General features: G+C 51.4%; 6 protein-coding genes across 6 annotated transcripts; 3 read left to right on the top strand and 3 right to left on the bottom strand.

The window, feature by feature from the left end:
- Positions 1-975: 975 nt before the first annotated feature.
- Positions 976-2,748, top strand: PFICI_01791 (uncharacterized protein; the record flags this gene model as incomplete). Its single annotated transcript, XM_007830372.1, has 3 exons — positions 976-1,512; positions 1,592-1,781; positions 1,838-2,748. 3 exons carry the CDS (start codon positions 976-978, stop codon positions 2,746-2,748), a joined length of 1,638 nt encoding a protein of 545 aa, XP_007828563.1.
- Positions 2,749-2,935: 187 nt separating this feature from the next.
- PFICI_01790 (uncharacterized protein) lies at positions 2,936-5,269 on the bottom strand (the record flags this gene model as incomplete). Its single annotated transcript, XM_007830371.1, has 1 exon — positions 2,936-5,269. One exon carries the CDS (start codon positions 5,267-5,269, stop codon positions 2,936-2,938), a length of 2,334 nt encoding a protein of 777 aa, XP_007828562.1.
- A 622-nt stretch (positions 5,270-5,891) lies between these two features.
- Positions 5,892-8,174, top strand: PFICI_01789 (uncharacterized protein; the record flags this gene model as incomplete). The annotated part of the gene is made up of 1 exon (XM_007830370.1): positions 5,892-8,174. The coding sequence occupies one exon, from the start codon at positions 5,892-5,894 to the stop codon at positions 8,172-8,174; it is 2,283 nt and encodes a 760-aa protein (XP_007828561.1).
- Positions 8,175-9,113: 939 nt separating this feature from the next.
- On the top strand, positions 9,114-11,036 carry PFICI_01788 (uncharacterized protein; the record flags this gene model as incomplete). Its single annotated transcript, XM_007830369.1, has 1 exon — positions 9,114-11,036. The coding sequence occupies one exon, from the start codon at positions 9,114-9,116 to the stop codon at positions 11,034-11,036; it is 1,923 nt and encodes a 640-aa protein (XP_007828560.1).
- Positions 11,037-11,652: 616 nt separating this feature from the next.
- On the bottom strand, positions 11,653-13,129 carry PFICI_01787 (uncharacterized protein; the record flags this gene model as incomplete). Its single annotated transcript, XM_007830368.1, has 3 exons — positions 11,653-12,163; positions 12,248-12,655; positions 13,125-13,129. 3 exons carry the CDS (start codon positions 13,127-13,129, stop codon positions 11,653-11,655), a joined length of 924 nt encoding a protein of 307 aa, XP_007828559.1.
- A 1,229-nt stretch (positions 13,130-14,358) lies between these two features.
- On the bottom strand, positions 14,359-15,908 carry PFICI_01786 (uncharacterized protein; the record flags this gene model as incomplete). Its single annotated transcript, XM_007830367.1, has 3 exons — positions 14,359-14,702; positions 14,760-15,731; positions 15,785-15,908. 3 exons carry the CDS (start codon positions 15,906-15,908, stop codon positions 14,359-14,361), a joined length of 1,440 nt encoding a protein of 479 aa, XP_007828558.1.
- Positions 15,909-22,606: the final 6,698 nt, after the last annotated feature.

Raw genomic sequence — 22,606 nt, 5'->3', positions numbered from 1 at the left:
TTTATTCTTTCCTTTCTAAACGTCTATTCGTTTGGACATTGATCCCATTGTTCCATAGTCATAGAATCTATCTAGTATATACATCAAATAGAAAATCTGGCTAGCTCATATCCCATTGGTACTTTTATAATTGTGCAGCTGGATACTCGGGAGCCTCTGTGAAATGTCTTGAATCACTCCAACGTCCATTGTAGTCCACAGACCCTACGCAGTGATACAATGTAGTTTACTCAAGCACAATTATGGATACTTGGCCCGTGGAATCCGCGGGGCACTCTGCCCAATGAGAAATTAGCCGGGTCCCTGTCATCTCAACAAGCTTTTAAGCATGACGCGCGGCAAAAGCATTTTAGTGAGTGGACCACGACCTTGTTGATCACCCATGCGAGAGAAAAGATCCGGCGGCGCTTTTATGTTCGCTTCCTTTGTCAAACGACAAAAGGTCCGCCGGATGATTTAATAGTTTTTAACAGATGGTAGCTGTCTGACAATGAATTTCAAATATGGTTCACTGAGTGCATTTCCCATCAGAATTAATCATCGTGTTGTGTGTGGCACAATAATGATCACGACATGGCGAAGCTTTTGTTCCAAGTTGTATGGTATAATTGAGCCTACATAAGGTCCAGTTGTGGCTTTGCTTTCTCTATGCACTGATTGGTCAGAATTATTGAAAGCGCCACAGACCTGTGGCTTGCGCGCCCCAGTTCATTAAGGAATAAAATATATGTGCAAGTCCTATGGTTCCTCAGTTGCAGCAATACTGATATCAGGATATTTTTATTCTGATACACTTGTCTGAACGGCAGTATGACCCAGATCTATCGATAGTGTCATGTTGAACTTTCCAACGCAAAAAACGCCCCACGACTTCCGATCGCCAAACGCTAACTCCGTCAACAAAGCTCTGGCTTTTGGCACTGAGGTCACAATTCAAGAAATGTCAATCTGACAAGTCCAACATCTTGGGACAGCATGGAAATACCACGGGGTCTCAATTTAACGGGCTCCGTCACATCGCCGCGCGGGCGCGACCTCGTGGCGACCCAATCCTTTGGTCCTGGCGACCTGATTGCCCGCTTCGATGGGCCGAGCATTGCGCTCCCAGACACCCCGACACTGCACCTGACGTGCTCATACTGCCTGCGCATCGATGTCGACGTGAAGGCTTGCACGGGCTGCCAGGGCGCCTACTATTGCTCCAAGCCGTGCCAGCGCGCCGACTGGGCCCTGGCGCACAAGCGCGAGTGCAAGGCCTTTAAAAAGGTCCGGGCCGAGGGCGGCCACGGTCGCCTGCTGCCGACGCCCGTGAGGGCCCTCATGCAGATGCTGGTTCGGCCTGACCTGGCAACGGCCAGGACGGAGCTGGGCAAGCTCGTCGAGGGGTGGGATCGCAACGATGCGCCCGAGGACTATGATGACATGAAGCTCCAGGCCATGGCGGCGCTCAAGTACCTCGAGCTGGAGATGACGCCGGCGCGGTTGGGTGAGGCTCTCGCTGTACTCTTCATGGTAAGCTCGATTCTTTGTGCTGTTCTTCGTGATATCAATGTCTTGTGTGTAGGAAAGTAGGCTGAAACTCTCGCTCTAGTTGAAAATCAACTCGTTCAACAGGAAAGACGAGGATGTGGGTGATACGGGCATCTTTTTGCACCCGGCACTATCCATGATCAACCACTCCTGCCTGCCGAACGCTTTTGTACAGTTTGACGGGAGGCAGGCCATTTTGCGTGCCAACAAAGCAATCAAAGAAGGCGAGATAGTCGACATCTCGTACATAGGTATACATGTCACATTATCGAGACCATACATCTACATGACTAACACAACTATACAGACTGTAATCTGCACAAATCAAATAGAATCAAAGCCTTGAAAGAGAGGTGGCGGTTTGATTGCTTGTGCTCCAGGTGTGAGAATGATCTCGATGTCTATCAAACTGCCTGGGCATATCCTCACCTGGACCTCAACTCCATCAGCCTAAACCCAGACTTTACTCCATCGTCACCCAAGCCCTCCACCACGGTTGCGAGCATCGAAGCCCAAGTCGAAGAGATCTACTCGGCCTGCTCCACGCCGCTGAGCACAGCCGCGGCCGACTCGCCATCGCAGTACGCAGCCGCCCTGCGCCAACGGTGGCAACTCTGCCAGCCCCTCTGCGCCGCCGGCCTGTACGCCGTCGAGCCCGTCCCGCAGACCCTGGGCCAGGCCACCATTCACCTCGGCGAGCAGCGCGAGGACTACCCCAGCAGCCTGGCCGTCAGCTGCTTCATCGCGCTGCGCTGCGACCCCGTCAAGAGCCCCATGCCGTTTGGCGGCGCCCGCATCAAGGGCCTGCAGCTCCTGGCCAACCTCCTGAGCAACACGGCGCCGCTGTCGGGCAGGCGCGCGTCGAGTTTTGACGGCTCGCTCCGGGGCAGAATTGTCCGCGCCCTGAGCAACATGGACCAGGCTACCATTGCCCAGGCCGTCCTGGCCATTGCCGTGCATTGGGCGCCGCGGGCACATTCGGAGGAATGGCAGATATACCACGAGGCCAAGGAGCAGCTCCAGGATATCGAGGGCTTACGCGGCCGCGACAAAGAAAAGCGTTTGATCCAGCGCTGGATCACGGATCAGACGGATCAAGAAGCGGCCCTGTTCTTTGATTATGCTGTGCTCAAGCCGGTGCAAGAGCTGGCAGGATTTGCGCTTGAGATTATGGATACAGAGTTTGGCTCCAACAGAGCTTTATTGGGACACAAGTAGACGATAAATTTCGTCGCCGCTACTGCGATTTTCACTATATGTGTCAGTGTGTGTATTCAAAAAGAAAATACAAAAACTCAATGACTCACCGCCGGCAAGTCCTCAGTCATATACCTAGTATCCTTAATATGATGGCTGTTCTACATGTTCAATTGGTAGGCATCTCAATAAAGTATATACTATAAATCTATAGGTTATTCAAATGAAGGGGTAATTCATCCTCATCCAATGGCTTCTTCAGACTACGCCTCGCAGGCCTCTTGTTAATTTTCCCCGCGTGACTTCGATCTGGTTGTAAAAGTGAGCTTCTGACATCCAACTCCGACTGTAACGCCCGCCGAGGGGGCGAAGGCCGGGATATTTCGGTGCTCTTTGGCGAATGTATCAGACTTGCTCTCTTGTGAGAATCCCCTCGTCTTGGGGTTGTAGGTCTGGCTTTATCGTCGCCACCGTGAATGAGACTTGTCCGCTTGCGAGACTCTCCCCTCTTTGGCGTCGTCGGTCTATCTCTGCTGTCGTTCACAGGAGGCACGCTCGTCCGTTTGTTGCGAGAATCCCTCCGCGGTGTTGTTGGTCTCTCCATGTGCTCTCCATTGACGGGTTGTGTCAGACTTGTACGCTTGTAAGAGTTTCTATCTCCATTCTCGCCATTGCTTTGGGGGACTGTCAAGCTCGTCCGTTTACGAGAATCCCTGTCGCCATTCTCGCTGCTTGCGTAGGAGGAGATAAAGCTCGACCGCTTTCTAGTATCCCTTTCTTCGTTCTCACTACTCCCATGGTTGGAAATATAACTGGCCCGCTTGCGAGAGTCCCTTCTTCGAGAAACTGGCCTGTCCCCATTTTCGCTCCCGTGGATCAGCACAGTCGATGCCGCATCGCTGGTTCCGGCAAACGAACCAGCCTCCAAATCTTGCATTCGGCTTCTCAGGAATTGGACTTCGAGCTGTACGTGGCGAATCTGGTCTACCCGCACAGTGATGTCGCTCAGGTTCCTGGCCAGCGACTCAAAGTCGTCCGGCATCACAATCGGTTCGGTTTCCCTCCGCTCCTTGTCTTGCGCAATATTCTTCTTGAGTTGCTCTAATTCGTTCTTCAAAGATAACATGTCCTTGGCGTATTCTCGAGCTGCTGTCCTGTCCTCTTTGCGATCTTGTTCTGCTTCTTCTAGCTTCTTTCGGAGATGTTTCAGTTCTTGTTGTGCATTGGCTAGGTCCATCTTGATCACATCGTTTTCTTTTCGCAGGTCATCATTTGTCTTCTGGAACGATTGTTTTGTTATATTTGCAGATTCAGAGAGGCCATCTCTGACCGTGAAAAGTTCCCGTTTGAGGTCGTCGTTGAATTTGCCTAGGGATCGTGTCGACTCGGTTCTAGCCGCAGAAATCGCCTCGTTGGCTGCAGCCATATCGTCCCTAAACTCTGCCTTCTGCTCGGCTAGTGTGCGTGTTGTATCGTTTCGCACACTATCCAAATCAGTGTCATGTTTAAGCTGCAATTCATCAATGCGCCTGTCAATTGACAAAGACATTTCCTGCTGCAGAACGGCTGTGGCTTTCTTTGCTGCGACGACATCTCTCTGAAATTCTTCGGTTTTGCTTTCCATCGAATGCGAACTTTGCAGGGCGTCTTCCCGGATATCTGACAAGGACACCTTGAGCGCAGCGATCTCTTCTCGAAATTTCTCGCTGAGGGTGTCTAATGATTGCATGTTTTGGTCACGGAACAAGGCCAATGTGTTTTCAACTGCCACAACATCGTCCCGAGATGCTTGGTTGTGATTCTCAAGCGATTGCGAGGTCTCTTGTTGAACAGCAATCAGCGCTTTTCTAGCTTCGGTGAGTTCTTTTTGAAAGTCGGCATGGTAATTTTCCAGAGATTGTGAGGTCGTGCGAATCTCCTCCCGCATATCAGATGAATTCATGTCGGCGAGACTCCTCTGTTCGCGTAGTTCTGCACGGAGCCGATCGATATCCCTTGAGATTTCCTTCTCAGCCGCGGATACCGCTTGGATTTGTTCCCGGAACTCCTTGCCATAGTCTTGCAAGGAATTTGATAAGTCCTTCAAGGAGGCACACATGAGTCCATTGGCCTTCTCAACACGCCCTTCAACCTTGACCAGCCTGTCTTCGTCCAAGGCCAATCTTTCGATGTCGTCAATCTTGGTGGCAAAAGAGGTCAGCTTTGCGCTGATCCCCTCAAACTGAGATTCCTGACCAACGAGACCATTCTCAAGGGTCTGCATGGTCTGCCTCAGCTTTTCCACCTCTCGCTCCACCCGCGACACCACCCCGTCGACCACGACCGTCCATTTTTGAGACGAAGGAGTTTCGGGTCTCATGAAGAGGTAATTATAGCTCTTAGCATTTGGATCATAGCCAATGGTGGGGCTTGCTAGGTTCTCCTTTGCCTTGGAAAACTGCTTGGGCACGACCGTCCCAGTATGCGAGAGCGCAAGACAAGCGCTGGAGCAAGATACAGGAGAGCTCACGACAGATGGGTTCAGAAGATCCAGGAGAACCATGATGTGTTGCGCAGCAGTTGCCGGGAGCGCGGCGCAAAGGCTCTTGGGTGATCAGTCGTCTGGCAACAACAAGAACATGGAGAAGAAGAAAAAACAGCTCAGATCCCGATCATTTCCCCGAGCCACATGTCCAGCTCTCCAAATATCGCCCAAGAAGAGGAGGAGTAATGATGACGATTATGACAACGAACAACGTTTAGGCCAGTAGAAGGAGAAGATGTTCCGGCCTGAAACCTGCCAGAAAATCATAAACAGAATCATTAAACAGATTTTAAAAATAAAATAGCCGCCCCTTATTGGAAGTTAAACTAGCCAAGTCAGTAGGTATCTGAGCTTCTTTTTACATTAGCACAATTCAGTCAATGCGAGCGCCGGGCCGGACCCCACATGCTTGCTTGTGAGGCTACATTAGGTCCCACCTTGGACGGTAGATCTGCTGGAGCTAATCCCTGCCTGCCACTCGGAAATCTCGACTTTTTGGTTGAGTTCGAGATTTCCCCATCACCACTTTTTTCTTCTTCTTCTTCTTTCCCCTTTACTCGTTTTTCCATTTTCTTCTCGGTCGCGTGTCTCCTCAATCTCGCCCCTCTCCGTCCTTCTGTCCCCCCCGCGTTTCACCGCCATGGACGAATCGACGGCCGAAAGCATTGCGAATGCACTCGCTGCCGTCCAGGCTGCTGTGGCCAGCAATCCAGAGGCTGCCATTCCGAAAAGCTACAGCCTCGGATTCGACGCCCAGCCAGAGTTTCCCGAGCAGAAGCTCCAGCTCCAAGACCTGCACGATGCGAATGCTGAAAACCTAGAGGCAAACATCACCGCCCAACCAGAATTCCAAATAGTGCCTCAAGCAGATTCCCAAGCACAGCCGACCGTCGCTGCAGCAATCGAATCCAACACCAACAATGGCGTCGGCATCAAGCGCTCCAGGCCCGAGGACGAGGAAGAAGATGAACAAGATGGCTGGCAAAAGGTTGAGCGCAAGAAATCAAAGAAAAAGCAGAAGAAGCTTCCTAAGAGCGACGGCTCCCATTACCCTTCCATCTCTTTCAACTACAATGCAAAGCTGCAGGCAAAGGTCTCCTTGGACCAATTGCGCAACCTCATTCTGTACATCTTTGCCGAGGGAACCGCGCCGCAATGGGTTTCCATAAGTAATCGGCCACAATTCCGAAAAATTGTAACGCTCATGGTGCCAGGCTTGGAAGAGGCCATGTTCAAGATGGATGTAGATTTCTCCACCTACCAAAACGAACCGAGAAGTTCTGAAAAGTCTCGCGTCATGACTTCACCCGATGATTACTACCCTCGGCTGCTTAAGAAGGAAGAGTTGCCCGAAGTCCTTCAGCCCTTTGCCGAAATGTTCCCTCACCTTTGGCCCATAAAGACGCCCGGGAATGAAAAGTTTGGCAACCTGCGCTCACCACTGCATACCATGCTCACAGCACCACAAGAGAAATCGGCAGAGGAGAAGAACAAGAAAGGCCAGGGCGTTCAGCCTGCCAGGGAGCCCAGTGGCTGGAAAGATCAACGCACCAGAATCACAGAGTACCTTATGAACCCAGAGGACTTTGTCCCGAACGGCTATACATTGCATCCTGCCCTGATCGACAATGCAGACCGCCGCGCCGAGTTTCGAGATGAAGAGGGTTGGGTTCACACAAATGTTCAGAACCTCTCTGACGGCGATGTGCCAGAGTCAGAGATCCAGCAAGGAGCCATCACCGCCGGCCGTGAAGTTCTTGCGCTTGATTGCGAAATGTGTATGACTGGACCAGCAGAATTTTCTTTGACTAGAGTCAGTCTCTTGAGCTGGGATGGAACCGTTATTCTGGATGAGCTTGTGAAGCCAGACAAGCCCATTGTTGACTACGTGACGCAATTTTCGGGTATCACGAAGCAGATGTTGGACCCTGTAACAACTACCCTAAAGGACATACAAGCAAGGCTTATAGATTTACTGCACCCCCGAACCATTCTAGTCGGTCACTCACTGGACTCTGACTTAAAGGCATTGCGACTTACGCACCCCTTCATCGTCGACACTGCACTGCTTTATCCTCACAACAGAGGACCACCTCTGAAGAACAGTTTGAAGTTCTTGTCGCAACGCTTCTTGAAGCGCGAGATCCAGAAGGGGTCTCAAGGACATAGCCCTATTGAGGACGCCAAAGCTTGTCTTGATCTGGTCAAGCAAAAGTGTGAGAAGGGCAAGTCGTGGGGTGCTCACGAGCAGCAAGGAGAAAATTTGTTTCGGCGACTAACGCGCATGGGCACCTCGTATCGTGCCAACGGAGGTATCGAGGCCCTCGGCGGCGCAGTGTTAGGCAAGTCAAGTGTCATGGTCGACTGGGGCGACCCGATGAAGGGTGCAGGAGCAGCTGCGACTTGGCGCGTCGGATGCCAGAACGATGACGAGGTCGTACAAGGAGTCCTCCGAGCTACAAAGGGCGATCCCGTAGCAGAAGAGATTCCCTACGGTGGGGCTGACTTTGTGTTTGCTCGGTTCAGGGAACTCGAGGCACTGCAAGGCTGGTGGAATAGAAACCGTATCAGCCCAGAATCTGAGGTTCCAGGACCACCCGATGTCTCGGATCTCACTGGTTCAAACGGCACCGCATCTGCTGTGTCACCTTTGGAGGCATGTCTGCAGAGACTGACTGCTCGCCTCAAGTATATTCATGAGTCACTACCGCCGTGTACTGCATTGATCATCTTCAGCGGGAGCGGCGATCCACGTGAAATGAGCAGATTGCAAGCTCAGCAAGCCCAATTCAAACGCGAGTATAACACTCCCGGAAGCAAGTGGGACGAGTTGAGCGTCAAGTGGACAGACGCGGAAGACCAAGCCTTGAAAAAGGCAGTCGGTATGGCTCGCAATGGTATCGCCTTTATTGGGGTCAAATAGATACACTTGCTGGACTTACTGAGGGACGAGTGTTGTATGACGAGGCATGAAGAGACGTGATTGTGTGGATGGGCAAGAAAAAACTGATTCATGATACCCAATTTTGTTGTCTAGCTATACTATAGCTCAATGCAAAACAATCCCAGACTTGAACCATGAGTCTCGTCTTCCATATTGTACCACATATCTGATGCATAGTTGGGCAGAGCCATTATTCCGTTTCCCAAAGCATGAGGCAGACTCAATTGATGATCTTGGGTCGATAATGAATTTGCGGGAGATGTAGATTTATCAAATCAACTTGGCCTGCATACAATAGTCTGTAATGACCTCGTCGTCCACCACATCATCTGATGGCATTTTGGTGAATTGCGAGTGGCTTTTTTGACTGATGGAAAGACTAATAATTTGCTTTTGTTCCAACAAACTCTCAATACCTTGGTACGATGATCTAGTATTACTCATTATTTTATTCGCTAGACTTCAAAGTCTACAAGATGATCGTGATCTCCACAATCAACCACTATCTAGACCAAGTCGAGGGTAATGTGTTATTATCATCAAGACCCGGAATCCGGTACCGTAGTCGGCGCAATCGGGAGTTCCGCCGCGGCTTTGATGTCCTGGACCGGTGAAAACTGCCTGAACAGGGAGGGATAATGTGGGGTTGCCACTTCCTCGGTTCGCTGCGGAGAAAGGTGAGGAAGGCCTAACCCCACTAAACGCTAGTTTGGATTTGTAACCTTTTGACATATGAACTTAATAGGCCCGAGGCACCTACTAATTATCGGAGCCCCCAGGACTTCTACACTCATCTTGCGATTTTCAGAACAAAAAGACTTTGCAATTTGTATATCCACTATTCTTTCTTTCTTGTTGTATTCTTTTTGTTTTCCAATTTCGATACACCCTCGCCGACCAGCGACAAGATCATTCACCATGTCGTTCATGGGAGGCGCCGAGTGCTCGACGTCGGGCAACCCGCTCAGTCAGTTCGCCAAACACACACAAGAGGATAACAGCCTGCAGCGCGATCGCATCGTCAATGGCGGACCGCAGGGCAGCATGGGCGGGTTCCGTAGTGCGCCCGCCCACGCCCCCCAGGATGAGATGATGAACAGCTTCCTTCAGCAAAACGGCCGCCTCCACGACATGCCGCCCATGGAAGGCCTGCGACTCGACCACCCCGTCCAAGGCGTACACCTGCGCGCCGCCAGCGCCTCCCCCTCGTGGGCCAACGAGTTCCAACAAAACCCCCAGGCCGCCATGGAATCGGCTTTCAAGGTGCCTCAAGGAACCCAATTTAGTCCCGAGGACTATGCTCGGTTCGCCCAGATGCAGCAGGGTAACCAATCGTCCCACCGATCGAGTCCGATGCCGGCGCAGATGGGATACCAGCGGCCCATGATGGGCGGCATGGGAATGGGCATGGGAATGAGCTATGGCATGGGAGGAGGCATGTATGGCAACCAGATGTATGGCGCGCCTCAACAGCAACAGCCACAGATGGATGCCAAGGGCAAAGGCAAGCTGGTCGAGCTCGACGATAGACAGTGGGAAGAGCAGTTCAAGCAACTGGAACTAGATGACCAGAAGGCTCGCGAAGAGGCAGAACAAAACGCCGCCTTGGAGCCCGAGCTGAACCAGTTGGACGAGAACATCCTAGAGTCGGAAACAGACCACTTTGGCGATTTCGAGTCAATATGGAAAGGTATTCAGGCTGAAAAAGAAGCCAACAAGGAAATGATGGCTGAGGACGAATGGGTTAACAAATTCACAGACGGCGACTGGAACAACATGAATATGAACTGGGGAGAAGGCGGGCGGTTGTTCGCGGATCCGCAGGTTGAGACATACCTGTTTGAAGAAGACAATCTGTTCAAAGACACCAGCAATCCCTTCGAAGAGGGTTTGCGCATAATAGATGAGGGCGGCAACCTTTCACTCGCAGCCCTGGCATTCGAAGCTGCTGTACAACGCGATCCCAGCCATGTCGAGGCCTGGGTACAACTTGGTGGTGCGCAGGCACAAAATGAAAAGGAAACCGCGGCCATCAGAGCATTAGAGCAGGCAAAGAACTTGGACCCCAATAACCTACCAGCACTGATGACTCTGGCCGTGTCGTACACAAATGAAGGCTACGACAGTACGGCATACAGAACATTGGAGCGGTGGCTCTCGATCAAATACCCGTCGGTGATTTCGCCAGCCGATCTCTCGCCCGCAACTGATTTGGGCTTCACTGACCGACAAATACTTCACGACAAGGTCACGGAACTCTTCATCAAAGCGGCCAACCTAAGTCCCGACGGTGAACATATGGACCCCGACGTCCAGGTTGGTCTGGGTGTTCTTTTCTACGGAGCCGAGGAATATGACAAGGCAGTGGACTGCTTCAGCGCTGCACTGGCATCGTCTGAGCAAGGCTTGTCGAATCAGAGCTCCCAAGTCCACCTGCTATGGAATCGACTGGGCGCTACTTTGGCCAATAGCGGCAAGAGCGAAGATGCTATTGCAGCTTATGAGAAGGCACTTACTCTACGACCCAACTTTGTCCGGGCACGATATAACCTGGGTGTCAGCTGCATCAACATGGGCTGTCATGCTGAAGCTGCCGGACATCTCCTGGCTGCCCTTGAAATGCACAAGAGCGTTGAGACGGAAGGCCGCGAAAAGGCCAGAGAGATTCTAGGAGGTGGTGTGTCGGATGAGCAACTAGATGCCATGACTACCCAGAACAGGAGCACCAATCTTTACGACACGCTGCGGAGGGTGTTTACTCAGATGGGCCGACGTGACTTGGCTGAAAAGGTGGTTGCTGGTGTAGATCCGAGTGTCTTCAGAGGTGACATCGACTTTTAGAGCAAATTCAGGACCCCCGAAGGCATCACAGTTTTCGAAATGGACAGAAGATACCGGAGGTCATCATGTCACCCCCGCGCCAAGGAACGATTGCTTTTGTACCCCTATGAGGGCTATGGCCGGCCATCATCATTATTATGAATAAATAGTACTTCTGCCTTATCTTAGGAGCATTCATTAGCCGCGTGTTCGCATGAATATAACAGCGTACTTGTATGGATGCAATTTTCAATGCCTTTTTTCTTTTATGCAGATGGGAGATGTGCTACATACTTGAATTGTTGATCACCCAACGCCGTAGCCTGATTGTAATGCTGTTCTACACGTTGTGCATTTTTATGATGCTATTGTTACAATATATACTTCGGATTTCGTTCATTAGTCTGCTTCCCCATGATCGTGTCTGTGACCGGAAGATGCGCCATTCGCCTTATTTTTCATGATATTTTCCCCCCCTTCAGGCACATAGACACAGTGGATTGCCGAGATTTTCTCTCATGCTGTAGTTTGTCTTCCCCCCTTACAAAGCATTCTCAGACACTATCATGGCAGTAAATTTCGTCATCGTACAGTTTATCTTTCTTCCCCGGCTGTTCTCCTTTCTGACTTCGCCTCTTTAGAACTCGTCAGAGTCGCGAGCGTCACGCTGCGGAGCAAAGCCGTCCCTGTTGTTGGACCGTCTGTCGCCTCTGTCAGAAAAGCCCCGGTTTGTTCTACCCCCGGCGAAATCGGGGCGGAGGGTGCGGCCGGCCAGCTCGGTCTGGGCGAGTTTTTCCAAGGCCTTCTGGGCAGACTCGACGTCGACAAAGTCGGCGTGGGCGAAGCCGCGGGGCCAGCCGGTGGTGCGGTCGACGGCGACGCGGACGTCGGTCACGCCCTCGAGCTCGCGGAACAGGCGGTTCAGATCAACGTCCGACGTCTCGTAGGGGATGTTGCCAATGTAGAGCGACGTGCTGGGCTCGTTCTTGGGCATCCTGCCGTCTCTGCCGCCGTCTCTGCGGCCCTCTCTGCGGAGAGCTGGGTTGCGCACTTGCACGTTGATGCGGCGGCCGTGCCAGAAGGATTCGGCCGTCTCGGCGACGGCTGCCTCGGCTGCTGCCTTGTCGGTGTAGGTCACAAAGGCGAAGCTAAAAGAGGGCCGGTTAGCATGTCAATTCTCTCTGTATCTTGCAAGATTAATCTCTCCAAGTGGGTGGGGAGATTGCGCTTACCCTCTGCTCAGGCCGCGGGCATCCTTGGCAATGTTGAGCTGGACAATTTCACCGTACTTGGCGAAAGCCTCGCGCAAGTTTTCTTCGGTGGCGTCCCAGCTGAGGTTTCCAATGTAGATGCCAGTGGACTCGTTCTCGGCCACGACGGGGGTTTCGGTGGCCGGTGCGGTCGAGCCGAGGGTCTCGGCGGCCTTGATGGCACCCTCGACTGTGTTCTTCTCGTCCTCGTCCTCCTGAGCGACACGCGACGTCTGAGAAAAGAGGCGGGCAGGAGCCACAATGGCAGGGCGGGCAGCGAACTTGGCAAACTGCAGGGCAAAGGAGCCGTGCTGCTGCTGTCTCAAGGTGGCGGCAGCCAGCGACGAGGATGAGCTGGCAGCTCTCAGGGCTGCGCGTCGTACAGAGAACCTGTGACCATGTCAGTTATTATCGGGCCAGTGGAAGGACAGTATTCGACATAACTTACATGTTGAATTAAAATGTTGCGGTTCAGTATACAATAGAAAATGTCATTGATTGGGGGCAAAAGTAACAATCGATAGGTGCGCAGTTGCAGTCGTTCATGGAAAATTTTGGCGTCGATTGGAAAGGCTGTCGACGCGCCGATAAGCGTTATCTCGTAGAGGCTAGATTCCGCTAGACTGGACCCACTTCTGAGTTCGTGTGTAGCTGACCTCCCTCTTAACGCGATCGAGCTTCTGGAACGGGCGAGATAAGAGGCTCTGAGAAGTGAAAACAGAGCCCCAACGCACCTATTTATTATTACCTGGGCTACCTAGACTCTAGTCCCCCAGAGCATGAATATATTGGACCCTTGGATATAACCATGGGCTCGCCTATTTTTACAATAAATGCCTGCAGCTTATTCGGGGGAAACCACATGCTACGCCATTGATATAAATTGGAGCGTTCCGCCCACGAGGCCGGGAGCACATGAGTCCCAGGGCGTTCAAAGACATCTGCAAACTCCTTTTTCTCTGGGTTTGATTCTTGCCAACCCCATGGATGTAACGGGCAGCACATGCAACGAAAGCTCTCAGTCATCGCGTGGCATACATGTGTCTACTGCATCACTTGTCTCACTCTGGCTTCTTTGCAAGACATGAAGTCCACTTTGACGAAACTGAGATTGGTTGCTGGCAATACCTTCTAATCAAGTGCAATGTCGACACGTAGAAACAAGTAGAAATATCTCGTAGTTTTGATCCAATCGAGTCAATGTCACAAAGGAAGATCAAGGCCGATTTTGCACATTCCAGACAGGATAACAATTGTACATCGCTATTATGTATTTTAACACTGGTCTGCCGTGAATGGATTGCAGCTACAGTGCAGCGCAACGACTATGGTGCAGTCATGATCAACCTCCCACATGCCTACCTACGTGGCTTCATACAATAGCATTAAGGGTCAAAGCCCAGCTATCAACCAATAACCATCATCTCCAGCTAAACCTTCATCGTCCACTTACTATCCACGTACTTTTTTGGGGGGGTTTAACACAGACACTCAAAGCAAAAGCTTTCCCTTTCCCGAGCCCATCGACCTTGTGGGACGAATGGGGGTATAATATATATGTATATCAACACACCAATTTCCTGCGCCGGGTGACAAAGTTGGAAACAAATATAATAGTCCGGTAAGAGAGCACAGTTCAATGACTGCCTTTCTCAAGCAGCTTGTTTTCGAATCGGATCGCCCAGGCTCCCTCATGGTTGGAGCGTCGTTGTCTCGAAATCTGTATTCTCTAGCTCGATGACGTGCTTGCCTGAGGCTACACGCTGCAATGGCTTTATCCACAATTATGTCAGGGGTGTGGAATGATCGTGCCTCCACTATCTCGTTGACCATGTGTGGCTCTGAGTCGCACATGTGCTCCAAGAGTATCATCGTGACCGGTGGTTTGTTGCATTGAATGTTCCGTACCATTCTGTGATGGCAGCAAAGAATCGAATTAAATAGTTGTGCCGCTCGGAATATTAGCTATACGCTGTGGTGGGTATCAAAGAGGGCACTGGCGAACGGGAAAGTTGTTGGAATGAATGCACAACGGGCTGTATGACTTGAGCCCGAAAGCCTCGAAAGAAACACGATAACACGAGAGAGTGTGCTTAATATTGGGGTGGTGCTCGATAACCATTGCCATGTGACGGTGCTCCTTCGTATTGGACACCCATCATGGAATCACCATTCGGCATGGGCCCGCTGAGCGCACGCAATGGCGGCAGCTCTGGGCGTGTGGCACCCTTTCCGTAAGGGTCAGAAGTTGGATGTGCTTGGGCAGCATAACCGGCTTGGTGCGCCGGCAACCCATTGGGCCCAGTACGGAGCTGGCTGTTTTCTGATTGCAGCCTCTCAACCTCTCGGCGGAGGACTTCATTTTCCTGCTGTGTCGCGCTGTGATGTCCAGATAAATTTCTGATGTGATCTTGCTGCTTCTGATGCTCGGCAATTGCTATGGGAAACGAATTAGACATTGGCTCAAGGGAGTTGGGAAGCCAACAATACATACCTTTCGTCAGAATTTCCCATTTAGAGGCCTTGGATCCTCTTTCTTGAGGCATCAGATCTCGTAGTTGCTCAAAAAGCTCCTTCATCTCAGTGCGACGCTTGCGTTCTGCGAGCTTGTGGCTCTTGCGAAGTTCTGGGGTTCTGCTGTACGGCTGCGAGCCGGCCGGGGGGCTGGACTCCTCGCTGTGCAGATCGGTCAACTGCTTATGCTGCAGTGAATGGTGGTGAACAGCGGGGAAATCTTGTTGCGAGGCATTGGATAGGCTCGATAGTCGGTATTCGGCATTCACGTCATCGAACCGTCGTTGTCCAGGTGGTAACTTGGATGCTTCAGTGAATTGGCTGCTGGCGATCGATTCTGTAATACTACTACGTCTTGAATCGTAGTAGTGGTGGCCAGCAGCAGAGGTTCCTCTTTGAATCTCATCCTCGGGGAATGCCCAGCCTTGACCTTTAGTGGGCTCAGCAGCTCGAGCAATAGTGCTGGTCGTCGGGCCAGTAATGACTGGCGCTGTCCGCACGATCTTGCTATCCCGATCGGCTTGTGGGTTGCGTTCGGCATTGGGTTGATATCCGTTGGACATCCGGCCATTGGAATCGAGTCCACTGTTACGGGGATGGCGGTGAGCAACGGATCCATGTATGGACGTTGTCGACGCATTGTGAGTCGCATAAGGCGAGTTACCACCGAGCCTCATCTCCCCAAACCCCTGAGCAAATCTGCTGTCAACGCTCTCTCGTCGGGAATCAAACAACCCATTAGTTGACTCCAGCGACAGCGGGCGGTCAAATCGGCCACCTTCAGGCGTGGTGGGTGAGACCATCGCAGTGATACTCATGTTGCCGGATGGAGAGATCAAAGGCTGAGAATACATGGCTGTGGTGCCTGGAGACGGAGTCTTGTCGCTTGACACGCGAAAGCCTGGGTGTGTTTGGTGGACATTGAGGCCCATTCCCGAGGCGGCTGAGGTGTCTAAATACCTTGGTGAGCTAATACTCTGCCGTGTCAATGGCGGTCAAACCTACGTTTACTGGAGGCATCTGTGCCCGAGAAGTAGGCAGAGTCGCGAGTCTCCTCTGGGTGATTGAGAACCCCAGCCATCCCATTAGGCAGCTTGTGGGAGATTGGTCGATTATTCTCGGTGGTCATGTTAACGGCGAGAGTAAAGAGTCTACAGAAGTCGATGTTGCCGAGACCTGATCTTTTTTTGTTCTTCTCCCTTCCCCTAGATCGCAGCTGTTTTTGCGAACTTGTGCTCAGTTTTGTAGTGTGCGCGGAAGCTGAAGAAGGTTGAGACTCGGCTGGACGAGAGGGATAGAGGCGAATATATAGATATTATCCGCGAGCTTGGCCAGAACCACTTCCCGCTCCCGTGTCCGCGCTGCTGCCAGCCAGGCGCAACGCAATGGGCACCGAAGGCCTAGTGATCCCCAAGCGGGACTGAGTTGGATCGTGCGTCGATCTGGTGATATTCCGGACTCTCGATTTAGCTTTATGAAAGAAGCCGACACTACTACGGGCATACAAATCGGAGACGAATAATAGGCGAGGATGCTTGAGTTAATGTTGAAGAAACATGATGGGAGTTGGAGTTGACGATGGCAAAGTAAGGTAGTAAGTAGAATCTCAGAAGGATTGGTGAGAACGTGGAGGAAGAGTTAAAAGCGGTTTAAGGTGGACTGCCATAGGAACCCACCCAGAAGTCCCCAGCGACTTGTCCACTCTCAGTGGAACATCAGAGATGCTAGTAGGGATCAATGATGCCCGGCTGGGCCAGGGGAGGGGGGGCGTGTGCGTGGGAAGAAGAGGGAAAAAAAGCAGAACAAGCGACTAGGGCGGGACGTGCGCAATCAAGAGCACAGTAGCGCATGTATCTGGGTACTTTACTACATTGGCCTACCAGCAGCAGCACCTAGCACAAATGCAGTGTTCACTTGGGCAATGGGGGGATCCCGAGGCGAGTATGATTCTTTTATGTAGGGAGACCGGCCACTGATCCGAACAAGCATGTGTGTACATGTAGCAGCAGCTATTCATGCAAGTAGAAAAGATCCGATCCAAGCGACTGGAAGACGTTCGAGCGAAAGATGGGACAAGTTGCTGGAAGGGCAGGTGTCAAGCGTAGGGGGGACGGACGTTGAACGATTGAGTTCAGAGGAATGAATGTATCTCGTACCTACCGGCACATGGATGGAGTCCAACACGTTGATGGGATGAAATGGTCTCGAGACAAAAGGATTGGACTCGCCTCGGAGCTACCGCCGCCACATACAGGTTGGTGCGTATATACCAAGCCGGGCTATATGATCAATTGCGCGAATCTGACTTGCTCAATACGGGCAGCCATACGTTTAGAAAGGGTACATGCTGCAAATGCCCGTACATCAATACGTCTGATCTCGGGGAGTCTGAAGGTCAAGATCAAATCCATTGACAGTCGAGCAGGCTAGACAGGTCATACATGTACCTCTTGGTATTGTCAGCCGAGTGCTTACCTGGGGGCAATGGTTATTAGTGTAGATAGGTGGGCGATTTGAGGGAGGCTGCGGCTTCGATATATTCGCCGCCCGCGTCACGCAGCGCAAAAGTATTATCCCTTCCAGCCTTCCAACCAGTATGGAGTACCAAATGATTAGTATTTCCCCGGTCAGTCAAATCGAAAGGAGGACGCTACTACCTGCACAGGCCTTTACTATTACGGTATTGACCACCACCACCACAAACAACCAGGCTCCTAGGCATTATTGGAGTCGGCCTTTTTTTCCCTCCTCTGTCTCGCATGGCACAGCCATGCGGAGGGAGGGAAGGGCTTGAAAGGGTGAGACTACCTAACCTACTTAGACCACCTAGAAGCTGCTTAGATGGGGTTAATGGCCCGAAAAGCTACCTAATGGCTGGGCAGGTCGGGGAGTACATGTGCACGCCCGAGACAGGGAGGTTCTCGCTCGTGCAGAAGAAGGGCTCGCATTTGGCACCATTTGCTGATTGCCGTATGTAGGTGCCCACAAGCACTTAGGTATGTGAGTTAATGTATCTGCTCCCTCGTGGCAGTAATCCCGTACCCAGTACCTATCGCTGCAGTTCATTCGCGAACCCCCGGGCCCCTCGCCGATCCTGCGCCGCGACTGGACTCATCAACTCGGTGGGGCCACCAATTCGTCGACTGAGAACCCAGCCAAGCCAGCCCAGCAAGCCTAGCAAACCCAGAATTCTTCGTCCCCCAGTCTCCCCTCAAGCTCCCCGTGGCTTTTTCCCCACCCCCTCGAACAGCAGCGCGTGGCCAAGTACCCAATACCTCCCTCCCGTCTGCACGCTAGATAGTAATCATGGCCCATTGCTGAATTGGCAGCTAACTGGTGCTGAGATGCGCCCATCCCACCCATCGGATACATTAGCTAGCCAATGCCATTCACGGGGCAGACAACTGGAAATTCTACTGTGTACAGAGGACAAGGTTGGAAGCAAGCATCCATGATCCGACTGTGGATGGACAGGCACCTATATTGGCAAGCAGACAATCAATCACATTGAATGCCTATTTGCTTCTTCTTGTCCCAGAACCAAGGGGGTTTCTTTTTGCTGTTTGACCAATTCTCACGCACAGGTACGTTACATGGATCGGCTTTTTTTCTTTGGGGAATCAGACATAAGGTATTATTGTATGTGTCTGGTGTCTCGTGCATGTCACTCCCGATGTCCTCGTTCATTGTGATGGCATAATGGCCCGTAAGTGGTGTTTGTCGAGTCGCTGGTCACTGTATCAAACGGCACTGCACTCACCATCGGATTTCTGCTGCCTTGTCCGCGATCAAAGTCTGGTTGGTAGTAAATAACCCTCTTGAATAGCAACCAGGAGCCGTCATAAAGGCATGAATTGGACAATTATTTATGACGGCGACAGTAGAAATTGCTTCTATTAGAGGCAAAAAAAAAAGGGAAGAAGAAAAATACATACAAGAACTCTTGGGCCGTTGCTTTTGCCCGGATATCGGTAGCACACGTGGGAAACCTCATAACAGGCTCGATTACACACATGCACCCCCGAGTCTCATTCGTACCCAATTAATCGTGTTTGATTTATGCTGTTCGCCTTGCCTTATCCGGCCCGCTCAAAAGAGCCGTTCATTGTCGAATTGCGTCCCAATTGTGCGCCGCTGGCTGATAGCTGGACGAATCGTTGCAATCCAGACGTTCAAGAGTCCTCCAGTAGCATGATTTGACAAATACGTTGCATTATGGCGAATTATACTTACTTTTCGTTTTGTCCCGCTATGAAATCTGTATTGAACGATTAGACTGTGCCTTGTTTCATTATATAATGTCGTCATGCAACCTATCTGCATGCGCAAACATAATTAACCTAGTACTCTCCGTAATCGATCGATTTGGCCGCTCTCAACCAGGTGCGCTTGGAGCACAAATCCGTAAAGACGCTACCAACGAGATCTCGAACCTATTTGGAGTCAGACGAAGTCTTCCCAGGGTCAGGTTCACTATGAAGGAGTGAAACTCAAAAACACGACCGTTGGTCCGGCTCAGCATGGTGGTAAGACAGCAACACCAAGCGTGCACAGGTCTGGATACTTTATATTATTGTCTGAGTGAGTCGCCTTCCCCGGATAGGACGCGCGTGAGGAACTTTCACTGCCTGTCGATCATACAGAGCGAAGGGGGGAAAGTGATGCGAACCAGTACCGCCATCTAGAATGTATCCAGCAGTAGCATCCATTTCTAAATGTCCATGCCACCCATAGTCGTGATCCATCAGCCGAAAATTTTGTGGGAAAATGGCAGAGAATAAATCCGTTGACATTACTTTTCCGGTTTATGCTTGCTTGACATTAATTAATGTACATTAGGTCTCGACACTCATACAGAGCAAGGTAGCGTACTCTGTAGAGACTCAGTGAGCTCGGTACAGTGAGCTCGGTACGCGGCAGACATGCTGCACTACATTAAAACCCAGGAAAAATTCCTAGACTTGGCAGATCTGAGCTCAGGCTTTTGCTTCTTGGGAAGACACCCCATGGACCCCGGCTGGATTTTGCACATGTACCGCAACTAGAGAGCGACGATCTACCCGGCGCGCCACGTGAGCTTACTACCTGGACGTATCCAGGTACGTACTGGACTGGCCTTTTTTTTTTACCTTCCTTCCCCTTCCCTTCTCACAAATCACTCCATTCACCCTCTTTTACACTTTTCTGGTGCTTTTGACTGGCTTTACATCCTTGCCTTTACCTACCTCGACTCCGGGCACCACACTGAATGAACGCCCCCTCCTACTTGTCCAGCCTGTTAGCTGCTGCAAGCCATAGTACTTGTGGTGGTAAGCCATGTGTCTTTGACTCTTTGCTGTCCTGGATTCGGGGGGCCGACTAACCCAAATGGACCCCCTTCAATCCATCTGATGATGAGACAGAGACAGACATGTGCAGAAATAGCATTTGGTCAGCTCCAACACCCCGCGCTACGCTCGTCTTTGCTGTATGTCTGTCTCTTTGTTTTCCTCCTTCAGTCATGAAGCTCTCGAATAGGCTGGTTTCTAGAATCGAGCCAGTACCCAAACGGAAAGTCTTTCCTACACATCGGTCCGGATTACGCAGACGCACCACATTCAAAGGAGCATTATACATGTTCATACTGTAAGCTTTACCCCCTTACGACCTTGCCTCGATTGATACTCTACCATCGGCGGTCGAAAAGAGCCGAATGCATTGCTTACCGGCTATATTCCAATCACCCATGTTTGCCGTCAAGTCAACCATGCGACACGCAACCAGGCCACATTCTGCCAGCTTGCGAAAACGAGGCTTTCGCTACAACCACCGGCGCAAGGATTTCTCGGAAGGTTTATGTTCTCTCCAAGACGATTATTGACTTCTGATCATCTTTTCACAAGAAGCACCGATTCTTACGGGAGTCAATATTGGGAAATCTTGTGTCAGCCCAGCCAGACAGACGACAGCCAGAGACGATCAGATTTGGTCGCTCAGCTCGGAGCCAACCAAAGACAAGGCTTGTCCTGCCCCCACAAATTCCAAGGTTCTGCCTGGTTGAACGTAGCACCCGTCTTGTAAACATGGATGGTATCTCACCACATCAGCACGACGAATTATCTGCAATTCCTCCTCAAAAAGACAAGCAGATGGCGCTACGCCCACACGCTACTGTGCATCATCAGATTCCTGGGCCTTGCACAATATAATCCCGAGAGCACGCAGCGTTGTTGTGAGGCAGCGGCAGTTTTGGGCAACCTCTCAGCCCTGATAGCCCTTACCAACCGTACCTTTGATCAAGCATGGCAAGTATCCTGAGCGGGCTTCCTGATGCACATCCAATTGGATCGAGCTACATACTGTTTCCTTCTGAAAGCAGAATGCAGCTACTACCTAGTACCCCCCGCGCTTTACAGCTTGCAGCCGGTGTATGCTGCGAGTGAGATTCGTCCCACTAGCTACTGCGTAAGGCTTGTGCAGCGTCGCACCCCCAACCAGGATTAAATGGTAACAAGGAAAGCACTCGAGATTCAGCTCAAGCCGAGCATCTGTGTCCTCAAATGCCGTTGCTTTTTCGGCCAAGATTTAAACTACTATAGTTCTGTGCAGACAGAAGATTAGTCGGAACCCGGCCTCCGTGACATTCATTGGCGGTAGTATGATTACATATTTTTACTTGAGATCTGTCGTATTGCCGCCGCGGAATCGCACACAAGCTCTATGCAGGACCATGAAAAGGGCACACAGGGCACCATCATCGTATTCTATCGCATCCGATCGTATCATGCCGACAAAACGGCACTTGCAGATGCTGTCCATTGCGGTTCATCTTTACCTAGGTAGTGAGCGTAGGTACGTACGCATGATACTTGATCTGCGGGGACTAGATATCTTCGTTGGCAGCTTCACTTCACGGCCAAACCGAATAGAACGGCCACTGCAGCATAGCAGAATAAGCCGTATATGAGCATGTCAATTGCCATAAAGTGATAATGATAATATCTCGAATGCTTCAAGCAGACGTCGTCATCTTGTAGGGTTTGAGATCCTATAGATATGGCCATCGGGGTGGGCGATTAATCGATCCCAACCCATCTGCCAGATATGACAGATTGTAGATGCTTCTGGATCCTACAAAGGATGCATCCTCACCTTCCATTCGTGCTAACTCACCCAAACCACGGTATAATGTGCGTGCAACCGGGTATCGCGACTTGCCAATTCCGCTGGCCCCCATTTTGCGGCACAGTCCGCGTGGAGGATGATGACCATGTTCCGGATCCAGATTGCTACACTTTTTAAAGAGTATCCGCCGCTGTGCCTTCGCATTACATAGACGGATTTTGCATGTTACATGGTGTATGCAACGGCACTCCTCACGAGAGCATACTTTCATGGACGTAACATGTATACACCAGCAATGCACGTAGGGGATGATACAGGCGCACAGCGGCACAGCAGAGTTCCATACCTTAGGTAACTGCCAGCCAAACCAGCGAGCGCTCGAATCGGGGGGGCGGTTCGCCGTTGGTTTGAGTGCCAGTGGTGCGTGCAACTGCTGCGGGTCAAAGCAGTTAGCCACCGTTAGCGCTCCCGGAGCAGGACCCCTGCGCAGAGACTCGCGCATCGCTGGCCCATTGGAGGACAAATCCGAAAAGGAAGAGAGTCTCAAGGGCTCGCGTCAATCATTGCCCAGATTGCGGACTCGCCCCGACTGTTGGCTCGACAGGGTTGGAAAATGTGCTGTTCCCGTAGCTGGGACCGACACTCAGCGCTCCAGACGACCCCCAGGACCAGCGCTACTCAGCACACAAGGGCCAAGCACCATCCACAGACCTGGTATCCATG

The sequence above is a fragment of the Pestalotiopsis fici genome (assembly GCF_000516985.1).
Source record: "Pestalotiopsis fici W106-1 unplaced genomic scaffold PFICI_Scf_1, whole genome shotgun sequence".
Classification (NCBI taxonomy): domain Eukaryota; kingdom Fungi; phylum Ascomycota; class Sordariomycetes; order Amphisphaeriales; family Sporocadaceae; genus Pestalotiopsis; species Pestalotiopsis fici.
The sequence above is the reverse complement of the archived record's forward strand: the minus strand, read 5'-3'. Positions and strand labels throughout refer to the sequence as shown.